At 39.7% G+C, this 18077-nt stretch overlaps 1 protein-coding gene across 1 annotated transcript in view; it reads right to left on the bottom strand.

Moving 5' to 3' along the window:
• Positions 1–18077, bottom strand: part of npr2 (natriuretic peptide receptor 2) — a 159475-nt gene that overhangs the window by 132592 nt on the left and 8806 nt on the right. Inside the window, exon 4 of the mRNA XM_048527762.2 lies at positions 769–904. Coding sequence (XP_048383719.1) covers positions 769–904 — 136 coding nt within the window. The remainder of the gene's footprint in view (positions 1–768; positions 905–18077) is intronic.

Below are 18077 nucleotides of genomic sequence, written 5' to 3'. Positions count from 1 at the left end.
TGAGAAGAAGGTCAGTTTTACCCCGTAAGTATTCAACCTTTATGTTTCTTCATCTTGGAAGAGAGGAAGTGGAACAGCACTTTATCAAGAATTAATTAATTAATTATCAAGAATCAAATGAATGGGAATAAAGGCAATGAAAATAGAAGTCAGATAGTGGCAGCTTAACCAAAATGCATGGAAAGTCAAAGGTTGGCTGTTTGGAAGGACACTGGATTGAGGGCTGCACAAGTATAAAAAAAATTAAGAAAGCTAATGGATTACAATAATTGCAGTTATCTCAAGAGTGAATGCAAAAAGGAGAAGCTGAAGTCTTGGTTTTATCGGGCTTTGGTTAAATCTCGTCAAGTGTATTGCATTCAGTTCTGAGCACCACACCTCAGGAAAAATACAGTTACTTTGGAGAGGGCACACTGCAGGATTTCAGGTGAAAGTAAAGGGTACTTTTGTTTCAAGGATATTTCAGATGCAATTTTCCAGCACTAAGCTTAAGAAAACAGGCTTTTAAAACCCATTTTACTCCATTTGCTTCCTCAAAAACAGGGTATGTGTACTTTCAGCAGAGTCAGGTCATTTGATATGCCAATAATAGAATAAGAGAAAATCTAACCAATTACATATTAATGGTCAACTAAAAGATCTTCAGTGCAGTTAAAATGTATATAGAGACTTTTTGAATCAAACTACTCCAGACAATCCAGGTGTGACAAGAGACAAGAGTGCAATAAAATGTTAACTTAAAGCATGAAGAACAAATTGCAAACATACCTTGGAAATGTCGATTTTTCATGTTTTTGCTGATTACCAGCCCATCTTTCTTGGATCCTCCTGCTGCAATTGTATCGTTCAGAGCAATAGCATAAAGCATGATCCCATCATAAAAACAACCAGCGATAAAATTCACCTGTAAAAAACATGAGAAATGCATTTTCAGCTAAGCCTTTGAGTACAACAAAATGTAATCTCAGTATAAGACAGGTGGGGAATGGCCCTTCGTCTTAGCAATTTCTGGGCAATGTTCATCAGCTATGCCTCAAACAGAGTAGCGGTCCTAGAGTTTGGCACCATCTAGCATTTCTTTGGAGATAGAACACAGTGTTTGCATTGCTCAGTGAAATAAACAAATCAAGACCAAAAATCCTTCAGCACTTTCTAAATCTTGGACTAATGCATTGCCACCACAAAGAGTCAACCAGGTTCCTTTGAATATAAAGTGACATAGATGCCAGACTGGGTAAGGACAGCTGGTTTCCTTCCCTAAGGGACAATAATCAATCAGTTTGGCTTCTCCAACAGCCTGTTAACTTCATAGTGACTATTAATGAAACTTTTATTCCAAATTTACAATTAAACTAAACTCAAATCCACAAAGTGCCATGTGGGATCTGTACTCAAGTCCCTGTGTTTCAAATCAAGGTAATTAGATTATGAGGTTAGTAATTTAGTCATTATCATCAGAGGTTCAAATAGTTGTGGTTATCAATTACTATCCAGATTAATTCTGGAGTATTGTACTTTATAAATAATCCCCAACACACAGGGAGGTATTGCACTGATTTGAAGAGATTACTTTAGCTGTCATCAAAGCTGAGCGAGCAATATTCCTGGTAGCAGTATATGCAAAGTAGTTTTATGCAGTTGCTCTTCTTAATTCCAATTTATGCAAAGAGCCAGTTGTGAAAATTGATTGGATTGACCCAGAAAATGACGTGGAACTTAGTTCGGCCAGGTTTCTGTACTTACTTACCGTTTTTACCAGTTTGCTTGAGACCACAGAATCTGTTCCTTTCCTGTTCAGGAGAGGATACTTATATGATTGCTTGAGCCACCCTATGACTTTAACCCTTTACCTGCAAGTGTCAAAGTGTCTCAAAATAGCTCAAGATACTTTCTGCCTATTTGAATTAGGTGCACAAATGGTCACAATTAGAGAAGTACAGGTAGTTCAGAGAATGTGAGACTGGGGGAGATTATAGCGGTAGAAAAGGAGTTGAAAACAAGGATGAGAATTTTAAAATTGTGATAATTCTTCATCAGGAGCTTACGGGCATCATTCAATACGTGAGTTAAATGGGAATTTGGTATCAGTTAAGATGTAGATGGCACAGTTTTAAATGGCTTCACTTTGCACAGGGTAGAATGCTAAAGACTAGCTTGCAGTGCTTTTGAATAATCAAGTCTCGAGGGCACTTTGGCAAGGATGATGTTTCCAGAAGCAGATGATCTGAGATAGGGACAAAGGCAGGTGATTGTACAGAGTTCAATACGGCTGTTTCCATTGATTACAAAAATTTATAGCTCAACTTTGGCCCATATCTGAAATAAAGGTTGTAAGTTTGGTCTCAGATTGCTGAAATGAAGAGAGGTGGAGACAGTAACAGGGAAATGGAACTGGGAACAGGGACTGTAAACATTGGCATCAATTATTGCCAAAAATTTGGAGAAAATTTATGCTCATCTCGTACTGGTGTTGAATAAGCAGTTTGATGATTTAGTAATGGTGGATGAGGGGCAAGGTGATGGTGGGTTAGAGTTGGATGCGGTCAGAATATATGCTTTCAGAAGATGACACAAGTAGAAGGTCATCAGTATGGATGAAGAAGGACATGGAGGTTACATGTGGAGCAAAAAGAGAAGATGTTGGTTAGACTGATAAGAATGGAATCAGATAGGACAGTCCCACCAACAGTACTGGAATGGTGTTAGAGAAGCATGGTGAGACAAACCATGTAAAACCGCAGACAGAATGAAAAAGATGAAGTGAAAAGATTTTATCACAGTCACATAGATGTCGTCTACAATTTTGATCATCACTGCAAAAGGACTGGAAACCCCACTGGAGCAATTCAAACATGATAATCCAATTAGGACAAAAAGAGAGGTGGAGGTAGCAAAATATTCAACGACTTTGCAGAGAGAAAGCCATCCTATTTCATTTATTGTATTAAGTGGCAATGGGTGGGCCAGTATTTATCGCCCACCCTAATTGCCCTTTGCCTGAGTGGCCTGTTTGGGGATTTCAAAAGATAGTTAGCTGTAAGAAAGTAGAAGGCAGAAATTTATTGGATGAGTCCAGAAAGTTGAAGAAACAATGGTTATAAAAATAAAGAAAAGAGTGTTTGGCAGTGCTCAAGAGTATAACATAATGCAAACTACACAGCAAATAAAGCAGATGACAAGATAGAAACGTGACAGTATGAAATCATAGCAATCACAGAAATATGGCCTCAGAAGTGACAGGAGTGGCTGGTCAATGTTCCTGGTTATAGGGTTTTCAGATGAGATCAAGAGGGCTACAAAGAAGGTTTTGGGGCAATTTTGGTCAGAGAAGCAAATACAGCTGTGAGGAGGAATGATATATCAGGCATATTATCAAATTAAGCCATATGGATTCAGCTTTGGAAAAACACAGTGCTGTCACAATACTAGGGAGTAAACTACAAAACCCCAAACAGGCAGAGGGAGATAAAAAGCCAAATATGCATGCAAATCTTTTAGAAGTACAAAGTTAATACAGCAGAAAAATATTTTATTTCCTTAAATATTAACTAGGAGAGTTTTATTATTTATGAAATTGAGGGATAAGAATTCTTGAGGAGCATTTTGGAGATTTTTTGGCTAGTATCTACAAGTCCAACAAAAGACTGCACAGTTCTGAAGGTTTTCCGATTAGGAAATAAAGCTGGGCCGGTGAAAGGAGTCGTACTGGGAGAGCATTTTGCTAGTAGCGATTGGAAGTCAGTTACTTTAACATAATAATTAATAGGATCAAAGATAGACAGGAGACAGCATTGTAAACTGAGGTGAACCAATTTCACAAGATTCAGAGTGATCTTGTAAACGTGGATTGGAAGAACTACTGGAAGGTAAATCAGAGCCAGAGCAGTGGGAAACTTTCAAAGGGAAAGTGCAAGTAGGCCACAGTAAACGTTCCGACAAAGAAAAGGGGTGGGTTGGCAAATCCCAAACCCTCTTGATATCAATGAGTTTGCAAATTGAGATGAGGCAGAAAAGAAAAACTCACAAACATACAAACTAACAAAGGGCCAATTGGTCTTTCAGGCCTGCTCCACCATTCAATAAGGTCATGGCTGATTTTATTCCATTCCAATGTTTGCATTTTCACCCATTCCCAATAACCTGTGACATGCTGACCTAACAAGAAGCTATCTACCTCTCCCTTAAAATATTGCATGACTTGGCTCCAACACCTTGTGAGGCAACAAAAACAAAGTTGTTGGAAAAACTCCGCAGGTCTGGCAGCACCTATGAAGGAGAAAACAAAGTTAATGTTTTGGGTCCAGTGACCCTTCCTCAAAACAGGCCCTTCCTCGTGATGCAAAGTCACACAATCCACTAAGAGAAAAACATTGCAATCTTTGCTGTAAAAGGATGACCATTAATTTTTCAGGTCCTATTTCTAGACTCATGCAAAAAAGTATACCTCCTTTCTACATTTACCTGTCAAAAGTACTCAGGGTTTAAACATCAATCAAATTATTTGTCACTTTCCTGAACTTGAGTAAAAATAAGCCCAGGCTGTCCAATCTTCCATTCTTAGACAATCTACTTATTCCAAATATGAATCAGGAAAAGATTCTCTGAAATATCTCCAACACACTTGCAAACTTCTGTCAATAAGGAAACCAAACCTGCTCACAGAATTCAAAATGTGGCTTCACCAATTCCTCATAAAACTGAAGGTAAACATCCTTACTATTGTATTCAATTCCTCTTGTAATAAATGATAGTAATCCATTCACCATCTTAATTGTTTGCTGTACATGCATACAAACCTGCAGTGTTCATAAGAGATCAATAAAAAACGGAAGTATGCATCGACAAACAAGATAATGGTATAGTCTTAATGAATACTTTCTGTCTACATTCACAAATGATAAATGTTGGGCCAAAATTTATGGGGTCCCTGTTCTGTTAGTGAAGTTAGTGCCCAGTTAACAGCCTATCCTGCAGCTGTAATGTTAAACGAATGCAGAGAGGGGCTTCTACCCATGAGAGGCTGGGTGTCACACATTCTGAAGTTGACGGCTAATCTGATTGGCCAGGAGCTCCAGCAGTCCTGGCAGCACCAGGGCTCAGCCATGGGAACCAGTCCCAGGGTGAAACCCTCAGACCCGCAAGATGTAATGGGTGGAAGGGGTGGTGAGAGTAGGATTTAAAGTTCATTTGGGAAAGAAGGAAAGTTGGATGCGATCTTCAGGAAAGGTGCCTCATATGCATAAAGGGCATTCTCCAAAGACTTCCTCCAAATCCCTTCATTCTACACTTGCAAAAATTTGTAGAGAATGGCTTATTCAATTCTGTTTGCTATCCATGCCAGTTGGATTATAGTGTGGTCAGGGTTAGATTGGGGTCGAGTGAGCTTTTAATAAATTTAGTTGACCTTTAATTATTTAGTTCAATATGGGGTAAGCTTGGTGGTGAGTGGGACAGTGGTAGGCTGGGACCTAACTTATATTTTGTAGATCCCCAGCAAAAACACCAGCATGTCAGGGTATGTAATATTCAGCCCATTGTAGTTAAGGAGGAGCCTAAAGTATTGGGCATGATCTTCATTTAGAAAAAGGGAGTAGAGATGAGATTAAAATTCTTGAAACTAGATATATCACCAGGTCAAGATAAAACTGTTTAAAAAAAAGGCTAGGGAGAAGATGATGGAATTTCTTTCCACCATCTTCCAATCCTTAAAGGGTGCTGATGAAGAGTACTAACGTGTATCGTTCTTTTAAAAAGGCATTGAGCAATAATAACAGACCAGTCCATTTCACTTCAGCTATGAGAAATAATTGGAATCAATTCTGACAAATAGAATAGACTATTACATAGAAGGCATGGATTAGTCAAGAATAATCAGCATGGATATGTAAAGGGAAGGTATGTCTGATTAACTTGATTGAATTTTTGAAGTAAATTGAATTATGGATAAGGGCCAACCGGTTGGTCTACATGGATCTTAACAAGGTTTTTGTCAAGGCACCAAAGGGCAGACAGCTTAAAAAAATTATACCCATAGGATCCAAGGGAATGCAGCAAACTTGGTACAAAACTGGGTCAGTGCGAGGAAGCAAATGGTAATTATTGAAAAAGTGATTTTGTTGGCAGAAGGCTGTTTCAAAAGGGTTTCATGGGCTCATGCTTAATTTTTGTGGTGAATATTAATGATTCGGATCTATGTGGAGGGATTATGATCAAGAGGTTTGCAGATGACACAAAAAAGTGGCCTCATGGTTGACGGTGAGGAAGATAACTGTAGACTCATGTGGGAGCCCAGCACATCAAAGCAAAGGCTGTAGCATTTGCAATAATCTTTAGCCAAAAGTGTTGAGTGGGTGGACTATCACAGCCTCCTTTAAATGTTGCCAGCATCACAGGTGCCGGTTTTCAACCAATTCAACTCAATCACATGATAGTAAGAAAATAAAATAAGGAATAAAAAATAAAGTCTAATGGTGACCATTTAACCATTGTGGACTGTTATAAAAATCCTTTTGGTTCACTAATATCTTTTCAAGAAAGAAGTCTGCTATTTTTACCTGGTCTAACCAACATGTGACTCCAGACTTAAACAATATGGTTGACTGTTAGGTAACACAGTGTGGAGCTCAAGGAACACAGGAGGCCAGGCAGCATCAGAGGCGGAGGAAAGCTGATGTTTTGGGTCGGGACCATCCTTCAGGAACCTGATTTCTGACGAAGGGTCCCAACGCGAAACGTCGGCTTTCCTGCTTTTCTGATGCTGCCTGGCCTGCTGTGTTTATCCAGCTCCATATGAGCAGTTCTTACAATCTATGGTTGACTCATAACTGTCTCCAATTAGGGATGGGGGAATAAATCTAGTCAAACCAGTGACATCTCTATTCCATGTCCAAATACAAACAAGCTGTGGAAGTCCCGCATTTACACACAGCAGTTTCAAAATATCTGTATTCATAGGATTCTGCATGTGAAACACATGCACTGACTGACTGTATGTCAATTACAAATTCTGGCCACAAGCAATCTTGCCCATGTATCTGGTCATTACAAATTGACCACAGGGTGGCACGGTGGCTCAGTGGTTAGCACTGCGGTCTCACAGCGCCAGGGACCCGGGTTCGATTCCAGCCTCGGGTAACTGTCTGTGCGGAGTTTGCACGTTCTCCCCGTGTCTGCGTGGGTTTCCTCCGGGTGCTCCGGTTTCCTCCCACAGTCCAAAGATGTGCAGGCTAGGTGGATCGGCCATGCTAAATTGCCCATCGTGTTCAGGGGTGTGTGGTTATAGTGGGGGATGGGTCTGGGTGGGGTGCTCCAAGGGTCAGTGTGGACTTGTTGGGCCGAAGGGCCTGTTTCCGCACTGTAAGGAATCTAATCTAACAAAAAAATCACAGGTAACCTTTAAAGTGTCATCTACAGGCCACAGCTCTCAAGGACAATCCAAGGTTGCACAGGCCACACTTAGACATGGAACTGATTTCCTGTTACCTTGAGCTATAAGTACTTGACAATGTGTTGTGTAGGGTCAAGATTCCACCATTAATCCTACCACACTTACAATCTCTCACTGTGTTTCTGCAATACAACTTGGTGCTGTGTACGCTGAAATAAGGTTAACAATGTCAAAGGTCCATGTACAAGCATCCCATGTTGGAATCCTCAACAAACCTACTGAGGACAGTGTAAAACTCCTACCCACGTGTGTGATGTAAACGCTGACTAAACCATAGATTCCCTATAGTGTGGAAGTAAGCCATTCAGTCCATCGAATCCATATGTACCCTCCAAAGAGGATCCCACCCAGATCCATGCCCCTACCAGTAACCCTACATTTCCCATGGATAATCCAGCTAATTTACACATCACTGGACACTACAGGCAATTTGGCATGGTCAACACACCTAACTCACAAATGTTTGGACTGTGGGAAGAAACCAGAGCACCTGGAGGAAACCCACACAGACAGAGGGACAATGTGTGTGCAAACTCCGCACAGTGAGTCGCCCAAAGCTGGAATCAAACCCGGGTCCCAGGCACTGTGAAGCAGCAGTGCTAACATCTGTGCCACCCTATCACAGCCAATCACATCAGGAAAGGGCACTGGACAGGGTGCAGAGAAGATTCGCCAATATGTTGACTGGGATTGAGCATTGCAGTTATGAAAGTATGCTGGATAAGCTGGGCTATTTTCTTTTGAGCACAGAAGGTGGGGAGAGGAAGGGGAGACCCAATAGAGCTGTATCAGATTATGAGGGGCATGGGTAGAATAAACAGAAAGCAACTGTTCCCCTTAGCTGAAGGCTAAAGACACATAGATAGTTGAGGAAGAAACATCACAAATTGAAAAAGTCCTCAGATGAACTCGTGAAGTTTCATAACATTCATGATGATTGACCCAGTGTGGAAAAGTGGGGCTGGTGTAAATTTTATTGTATTTGTGGTGGTATAGACTCGATGGGCCAAACGGCTTCTTCTGTACTATATGATTCGACGATTCTATGAGCCATTTTGTTTCTAATATTCTCCCCAGAGGTTCACTTGAAGCATGGCCAATGCATTCGGTCAAAGAGGGGGTCATCATCACTGTACAGCCAAGTCTTAGACAAACTGAGGCGGAACAAATGAGTTAGAAAACTCAGGGTCAGCAGCCACCATCTGCGACTGCTAAACAGTTTCCACACGAAGTGATTGGTGCAGACAGTCCCCTCAGGAAGCAGAGGAAGGACAGGAGGCCTAGAGTCTTCAATGTCATTTCCTCAAGATGAGCCACCGCAGACTGAGGATGTACTGGCACAAGACTATGATATCTCCTAAAGCAGGACATACAACCTGAACGGGAGGGTGGCAGTCCTATGCCAGAGGCTGCAGGGTGTCAGCAGCAACCTTTTTTTTGTACACTAACCTGCTTCCCAAGGATCCACTGGAGATGTGCATGAGATTTTAGAATCCTCCACCCCATATGTACCAAGAATGTAACCGATGCAATTTGTGCCAGGTCACACCACCTCAAATTGTTCCCCCATAATAAGGTTTCTCCATTGCTGCAGTCTGGGCAGTGCGCTTTGCTAATATAGCTGGCTGGTCCAGGTGCAGGGCACCATAGACAATACCACTCTTACTGAGACAGCAGATCATAAAGCAACTGACTTGCAGTGAAATGCAGATAAATCGCTGCTTCACCTGGAAAGCGTATCTGGGCCCTTGGACAGTGATTTGGGAAGAAATGATTGGGTAGGTGTTACACCTTCTGCAATTGCAGGGGAAGGTGCTGTGGGGCTATTGGGGGTGTTGGGAGTGAAGGAGGATGTCCCCGATGGAACGATCCCTCTGGAAGGCTGACAAGGAAGGGGAGGAGAATAAATGTCTGATGATGGCATCTTGCTGGAGGTGGTGGAAACGGTGGCTTATGATCCCAGAAGTAATTTACCCTCTGCACCTCACTCAATCTAGTCTACTCTGTCCAGATTGTCTGCTCTACACTGGGGAGATGAAATGCAGACTGGGCAACCACTTTCCTATGTACTGTCTGCAAAAATGAGCCTGAGATTCTAGGTGCCTGCCAATCTCAATGTAGCACCCTGTTCCCTGGCCAACATCTCAGTCTTGGGCTTGCTGCAGTATTCCAGCGAGGTTCAGTGCAAGCTGGAAGAACAGCACATCATTTTCCGCTTGGGGACCCTGCTGTCTTCAGGGACCAATATCAAGTTCAGTAATTTTAGAACATGAACATCTTTTTCCATGTCATTTACTCACTGCCACAGTCCAGTCCCCGTCATGACATGGACTGCATTCTGTACAGCCATCCCATTTTCACCCAATGCATGGTCCCCATCATAAGTTTTTCTCCTTCCCAGGCATACTATTATCCATCCCCTTTGATTGTCCAAATCTGTTCTGCTCTTCTTGGTTCTGCCTCCACCTGTCCTCTCAGTCTCTTAACTCCCCCAGCCCCTCAACCACATTCCATCTTTAGCATATATACCATCTTCTCCTAGCTACTACTAGTTCTGAAACATTAACTGTGCTTTATCTCCACAGATGCTGCCAGACCCACTGAGTTTCTCCAGCAATTTCTATTTTTAAGCAGCCTCTCCAGTTGTGTTGGAAAGCTCATTTGAGCTCACAGAGAGAAACCCTTTACGAAACCCCTTGTAGAATCGAGCTCCATGGTTCTTCAAGGCAAAGGACTATACAAGAATATGTCATCAGTTCTTTGTATTGTTTTAACAAAGAATCACCAGAAATACCAGCTAACAACATTAAATGTCCTGGATTAGGAGGGTCAGTGTCCGTAGGATAAAAAAAGATAATAAGGTAGAAAGCTGGATGAACACAGCAGGCCAAGTAGCATCAGTGGAGCAGGAAAGCTCATGTTTCGGGGCTAGACCCTTCATCAGAAATGTACTCAGAAATGTATTTGCTTTTGGAATTTTATTTATTGGAATACAGAGTAGAAGTTCAAATTTTGCCAGACTTGGAGGAACTTGATTGAGTACATGATAAAGAAGCTAGAATTATAGGCAGGCGATTGGAAGATGAAATTTAATACAAGGAAGTTTGCTGTGATATATTTCAGAAAAGGCATAGGGAGAGGCAGTATTGATTAAATTGCCTAGTCTAAGCAGTGCCCATTGATATTTGGCAAAACAAATTGAGACAGTTGTTAGCAAGGCACACAGGATCTTGGGATTCATTGACAAAGATGTTGAGTACAAAAACAGGGAGGTGATGCTGAATTTATACAAAGTTTTAATTAAGGTCCAACTAGAACCCTGCATCTAGTTCCGGTCATCACACTTTAGAAAAGATGGCAGGGTTCTTGAAAAAGTACAGACAGATCTATCAGGTTGGGTCCAGGGATAGTCACAAGGTTGTGTTGGATGTTCAGGCTCTCCTAAAGAAAGGGAGATTGAGGATACATTTGATTGAAGTGTTCAGGATTAAGGCAGGCTCAAACAAGGTATATAATGAGAAATTCTTTCAGTTGGCTGGTTGTACAAGGGGACGTAGGTTTCACGCTTTGGGTAAGAAACAGAGGGTGCGAGGAGGAGGAATATTTTTACTAAGATTGAGGTAGATCTAAAAAATTCAATAATTTCACAAAGAAATTGGATGGGCACTTGAAGAAAAAAAACCTGCAGGGTGATCGGGATAGCCTGGAAGAGTGGGTGTAGCTGAATTGTCCTACAGAAAGCCATCATGAATGTTGATGTGCTAAATGAGTTCCTTTTATGCAGCAAATGATTATCTGACTCGACAACCATAGTAGTCAAGTGATGCACCAGTGAAAGAACTGTTTGTTGACATATTTATCATTTCCTACATAGCAACTGATTTCACTTTGTAGGTAACTCATTAGTTGTGAAATGTACAGTGACATCATAAGACTCTAAGAAGATGCTGTGACAAGCATTTGAAAACATTCATTAATATATTTACGGAAGACAATTTTATTTGATCTTAGTCATAGTCCACTGCTTAATAGATCTGAAACAATGTAAAATAACCTTTAATTTTCACTGTGAATTGCTCAACCACATGACCCTTTGCAAACATTATAAAATAAACTATAATTTAAGAAACTGAACAGAATATATTTTTTGTGAAATTGTGCTGATTTCCATGGAGGTTCTGGCCTCTAATTATGTTTATAATCTTTGCACTTTAGCCCTTGAACTGAAAGCAACAAATATATAAAGTCAGCCCAGGCTGTAAGAACTTACCTGGACTCTCAGCAATGTACATGTATTACTCCAACATGATATCAAAGCATTCTGTATATCAGTAAACAAAATACTGCTTAGTTTCTTTAAAGGGGTCATTGCCATCTTTAGAACATAAAAAATAGGAGCAGAAGTAGTCTATTGGAGTAGCCCATTGGACCCCTCAAGCATACACTGTCATTTAGTAAGGTCATGGCCACCCAGATTGCTATCTTCATTCCACTTTCCTTTCTGTTTTCGTTAACATTTGATCCTCTTGTCAATTAAAAGTCTGTCCAACTCAGTCTTTAATATATTCAATAATGCAACCTCCACTGCCCTCTGTAGAAGAGAATTCTAAAGACTAATGATTCACTGAGAAAGAAATTTCCCCTCATCCTCATCTTAAATAGGAGACTTTTAAAATGTGTCCTTTATTTTTAGACTTAGCCTGAATGCATAACATCCTCTCAGATCCTCAATGCATAACATCCGCTCAGCATTTACTTTGTCAGGCACTCTCAGAATCATCTAAGTTTCTGTAAGACCATCCTCATATTCTTTTAAACTTCAGTGAGCATCACTCCAACCTGTTAAGCCTTTCCTCATAGAACGAATCCCTTCATCTCGAGAATCAGCCTAATGAACTATCTCTGAACAGCTTCCAAAGCAAGACTCTTGCTCGTTAATTAATGTAACTGAAAACTGCACACAGCCCTCTCAGAGATGTCTCTGCAATATTCTATACATTTGGAGCAAGGCTTTCCTACTTTTAGAGTCCATTCACTTTGCAAGAAGGGCCTTCTCTCTTGTCAAGTTTGTGATTGTCATACATTATTTGTAATATTTGACGCCATTGATTTAATAGATTTTGACAATTACTGATGGAAAATAAGTTTATCATGAGAAACAAGGATTTTAATCAGAATGTTTAGTTTACATCAAATTTAAGCAAATTTAAAATTACTGAAAATTAATTTAAAACATTACACAGACACTTTCTTTGTCATAAAAAGTCAGTTTCTTAGCTCATTTGAAAGGTATGTAATAAATTAACTTCAAGCCTTTTAAAACCATTTTTAGTTGCTTCATCAATGACCTTCCTATTATCATAAGTTCAGATGTGGGGATGTTCAATCACGATTGCATCATGCAGGACCATTCACAACACCTTAGGTACTAATGTAACCATTTATCCACATGCAGCAAAACTTGTTCCAAACCAAAATTGACTGATAATTGGCAGGTAATATTTGTGCCATGCAAATGCCCAACAATGACCATCTGCAACAAACAAGAATCTAACTAGTTCTCATTAAGGTTGAACCATAACTGGATAACCTACTATTACATTTCTAGGGCTTACAATTAACCAGCAGCTGAAAAGGACCAGCCATATAAATATTTTGGTAAGTACCCTGAGCAGGTCAGAGACTAGGAATTCTGCAGTGAGTAACTCACTTTATCTCCTGAGGTCTGCCCACTATCTACAAAGCACACATCTACTTTTCTATAAAGGAGTGTAACTGAATACCTTATAACTGTCATGATAAGTTCCAAAAGTACAAAAGATGCTCTGCTCAACACCATCCAGCCTGCTTGATTGGCATTCCATCCACCAGCTCCAAAAATCACACCTTCCACACCCGATGTTCAGCAGCAGCAGCATGTGCAATCTACAAGACACACTGCAGCCACTCGCCCAGGTATTTTTGACGGTGCCTTTCAAAGCGATAACCTCCACCAGTGAGAAGTGCAAGGGGAGCAGATACAAGGAACATAAACACTGAATACTCCCCTCCAGGTCATACACCAAATAGGCTTCAAACTCCATCATTCTTTAGTTATTGTCACTAGGTCAAAATACTGAAACACTTAACAGCACAGTAGGCACAGAGGTAAAATCACCACGGGCTTCTTAGAGCTAGGGCTGCTCTGTCATTATAGAGAGATGAAAAGTGGCAATTTAACCTGAGGGTCGCCACGCCTCAGCGAGGAGCAGGGTTGAGAAGGCAGGACCTTCATGGTGACCTCATCCAGTACTGAAATTGAACCCACTCTGTTGGCGTCACGCTATGTCATAAACCAGCCGTCCAGCCAACTAAGCTATCTGAGCCCCAGGCTGTGGATATACTTCCACTCCAGCATTGCAGTGGGTCAAGAAGGCAGCTCAACACCACCTTCTCAATGGCAATTAAAGATGGGCAATGAATGCTGACCTCACCAGCAAAGCCCACATTCCATGAATTTTTTTTTAAAAATGTGTTTATTAATGCTCTTGCACCTTAAAAACAAAACTTTTTTAATGTTTCCTCAAAAGCCTGCAAATAAGTGCAATTAGAAAAAATACCTATTTGATTAATCCGATTTATGATTTATTTTTCAAGGGCAGGTCTGCTTCCAGTCTGAATTTTTTTAAACTAGAGCAAAAAAATAGCAGAAATTCACATTTTGCTGAATGCAACTTAGCTTAAAAAACAATTATTTGTTCTGGTTTCAACAACTTGGTTAAGAAAACCAACAGAACTTCATGTAATCTCCAGGACTATGCATTTAACCATAAATTAATAATGCTTATATAATCTGTTCCCGTTAAAACTGAAGAGCTCTTGCAAGGAAAGGAACTTAATCAACGAATAATTTGAATTAAGTGGGACCAGACTGTGCTGTGCTTATTAATAGTCAAGGACCAATAGCTCCAGAGTACATTTGGGTTATGCAGTGAGTTATGAATCACATCTGCACACCAGAAGAGATTTTTGCACATGCTTGCTTACTGTTGTGTACATAATTCTGTGTTTTGCCAAAACTTGTTGAATGTTTTCAAAAGGTGGGAAGAAGTAGCTGTTTTGATGATTCAAAATATGATTCAAAGTGCTTTGAAGCTCCAACAAATTCTTACATCTTTCTGAATCGGTACATCATTTGAATGACTAGAGTAAAAGCAAAATCCACTAATGATGGAGCACTCTCAGAGGTTTTGCATTACTGTACAAGATTATATTGCATGCGTAAATTCATTATGGACTCCAAACCTAAAAAAATCCCTTCGGATTCTTCATTTATTTAGTGTTACGCGGATACAGGATTGCTGGTAGGACCAACATTATTTGCCCATCTGCAATTGTTCTTAAGAAAATGAGCAGTGTCCTTGCATTAATGTAGACTACATACTACAGATGCTGTTAGACAGGAAGTTCCAGGATTTTGACCCAGTAATAAGAACGATGAATAGTAGATTTCCATGTCAGGATTGCCAACTAAGTCAAGATGACTTTTAAGATCTAGTGTCTATTTGGACACTGAATGGAACAATTAGTTTAAGTTGAAATCCTAAACAATTTTGGATCACTTAGGGAAAAAAGATGGCTTTTGGAAACTAGGAATTTCTCGCAAAACACAATATGATGTGAAATACAGATAACACTATTACTGTAACTAAGAGCAAGGATTTATAATTTGAAATATTGGTCCACACAATGAATGCTATCTGCTGTTAATTTCTTTTTGCAAAGCAAACTGAAGAATGTGACTATAAAAATACAAAATTTATCTTTCCTAAGTGGACAATCAGGTCAATTCAACTTACAAAGTACAAAACACGAGGGCTGGCACCATCCATGGAGAGAGAAACAGAGTTAACATTTGGAATCTAAATCATTCTAGTTCAGAACTCAAGGCTCTGAGGAAGTCATGCCTAACTCAAAATTTTAGCTTCATTTCTCTCACCACAGATGCAGCCAGGCTTACTGAGACTGAAGAGCATTTTCTATTTATTTTTTCAAATTTCTGGCATTTGCAGTATTTTGCTTTTACAAACAAATCATTTGTTAATTAACTGCAGAATGATGAGAGTCTGTTAAATAAAACAGAAGATTGTTGGCTGTTCGATCTCTAAAATCCAACATGACTGGTGAAAGAGTCAAGTGTACATGGCCATCACTGGAAAACCATAAGTTTGTCCAAATGTAGATTGTCTATCTCCCACTTGATTTATTGCTTACTTGTACTAAACAGGAACATTTATTAGCCTGCATTTCATCCTTCAACAGCTGCCAATAGCACTCATGCAGGAAGATAACTCGCTGCTCTCTGGGGAGTGCATCATAAATCAGCCAAGTATAATTTTACTTTTGTAAGATTTGACTCCACTTTCTTAACATTATGACATTAATACCTTTCTTGTTTTACACTTTCTGCAACAGAAACTATATCCAGAAATTAGAGAGGGGTGAACACTGAAAGATGTTTCAAATCCAAATAAACTAACAACTGGTCTTATTCTGAAAAAGCTATTCATAACATTCATTTGATATACTTTGCTATCTATTGTTTTAAAAGTGGTGTTAACCTATTTAATTATTATTTCAAATAGTAATCTTTAGATGTATGTTTGAGGGTCTGCTTTGTTAAGTTGGCTAGTTAGCAAATGTGTAGTTCAGATTAATGCTATTATTTCCGGCTCAATTCTCATTCAGACTGAGGCAGACTTTAGAACCTTCCTCTTTGTCTACCCATGAGACTCAAAGGCATTGGTAAACCGCCATTCGCAAAAACTGCTGAAAAAAAGGCTCAAGCTAAAGTATCAGTGGGCAATGAGCCAAAGATCTGCCTCTAGGCAGCGCATACATGAAAAAGTGAATAATGTTTGAAAATAAACTCTTGGCATTTTTCTGGAAGCTGATTGTACATCTGATATTGCCACTGTTGAAAATTGTTTCAGATAACTGAAAATAGTGATTTACTTAACTTTTACCTGGTTGCATCCAATCCACATAACAAATCCTGAATCTTTTAGCACTAATAATCTCCAGGCAACCCTTCATATTTTCAATATTCATTTTTGTTGTATTATTTTTATTTAGCTTTATAAAATGTAAGTATGACTAGTGCATAATATGACACATAGAGTTATACAGAACAGAAACAGACTCTTCGGTCCAACCAGTCCATGACAACCATATTCCCAAACTAAGCTCATCCCATCTGCCTGTGCTTGGCCCATATCCTTCTAAACAATTCTTAATCATGTACTTACCAAAATGTCTTTTAAATGTTGGAACTGCACCCATATCCACCACTTCCTCTGGAAGTTGAGTCGAAACACAAACCACCCTCTGTGTAGAATTAAATCGTTCCTCATACCTTTTTAAAATCTTTCTCCTCTCACCATAAGAATATGTCTCCTAGTTTTGAAATGCCCCATCTTAGGGAAACAATGTCTCCTGTTCAGCTTATCTATACGCCTCTGTAAGTTTACCTCTCAACCTCCAATGCTCCAGTGAAAACAATCCCAGCCTATCCAGCTTCTCTTTACAACTCAAACCCTCCATTCCCAGCAACATGCTGGTAAATCTCTTTCAAACTCTCCCCAACTTAATAATATTGTTCCTATAACATGGAGACCAGAACTGGATACAGTATTCCAGAAGAGGACTCACCAACTTGTTGTACAATTTCAACATAATATCCCAACCCCATACTTAAAGGTCTCAGCAATGAAGGCAAGCACACTAGACACGTTTTTAACCACATTGTCTACATGTAGTGCAAACTTCAAAGAATTATGTACCTAAACCCCGAGTCTCTGTGTTCTACAACAATGCCCAAGGTCCTACTTTTAACTGTACAAGTCTTGCCTTTGTTTGCTTCACCAAAATGCAATATTTCACATTTGTCTAAATTAAACACAATTTGCCACTCTTCAGCCCATTGACCCATTGACCAGAATCTCTTTAATCTTAGATAACCTTCTTCACTCTCTACCATAATACCAATCTTGGTGTCATCGACAAAACTTACCAACCGTGCCTCTTATATTCTCATCTGGATCTTTATATAAATGACATACAAAAGTGGACCTAGTGCCGATCCTTGCGGGACACCACTGGTCACAGGGTTAACTGATTGTAGGTTTAACTAACTGAAACATTATTGACAATAAGAATTTTCCACAATAGCGACAAAAAATTTTTGGAAACAAAAGATCCAAATATTCAAATTTATTTATACAAACAGACATATGAAAATGAAAACAGATTCAGGAATAAGCCAAACAAACTGTCAAAACTGTTTCATCATTCAATAAGTTCATGCTGGTCTGATTGTCACCTCACATCTGCATTCCTCCCTACCTTGAATAGCTTTTCACCTCCTTGTTTAAAAATATTCAAGGGCTGTACCTCCACTACCTTTTGAGAAAGCAAGCTTCAAAGACTCATGAACTCTAAGAGAAAAGCTTTGCCTCAGCTATTTTAAGTGGGTGACCCTTTCGTTTGTGAAGTGTGACTATTAATTCTAAATTCACCCAGAAGAAGGAACATTCTGAGAAATATCCTCTCCACATCTACCGTGTTAGGACCCCTCAGGGTCTTATATGTT

The sequence above is a fragment of the Stegostoma tigrinum genome, chromosome 1, assembly GCF_030684315.1.
Source record: "Stegostoma tigrinum isolate sSteTig4 chromosome 1, sSteTig4.hap1, whole genome shotgun sequence".
NCBI lineage: Eukaryota > Metazoa > Chordata > Chondrichthyes > Orectolobiformes > Stegostomatidae > Stegostoma > Stegostoma tigrinum.
Note: the sequence above shows the minus strand (reverse complement) of the source record. Positions and strands in the feature narration are given on the sequence as shown.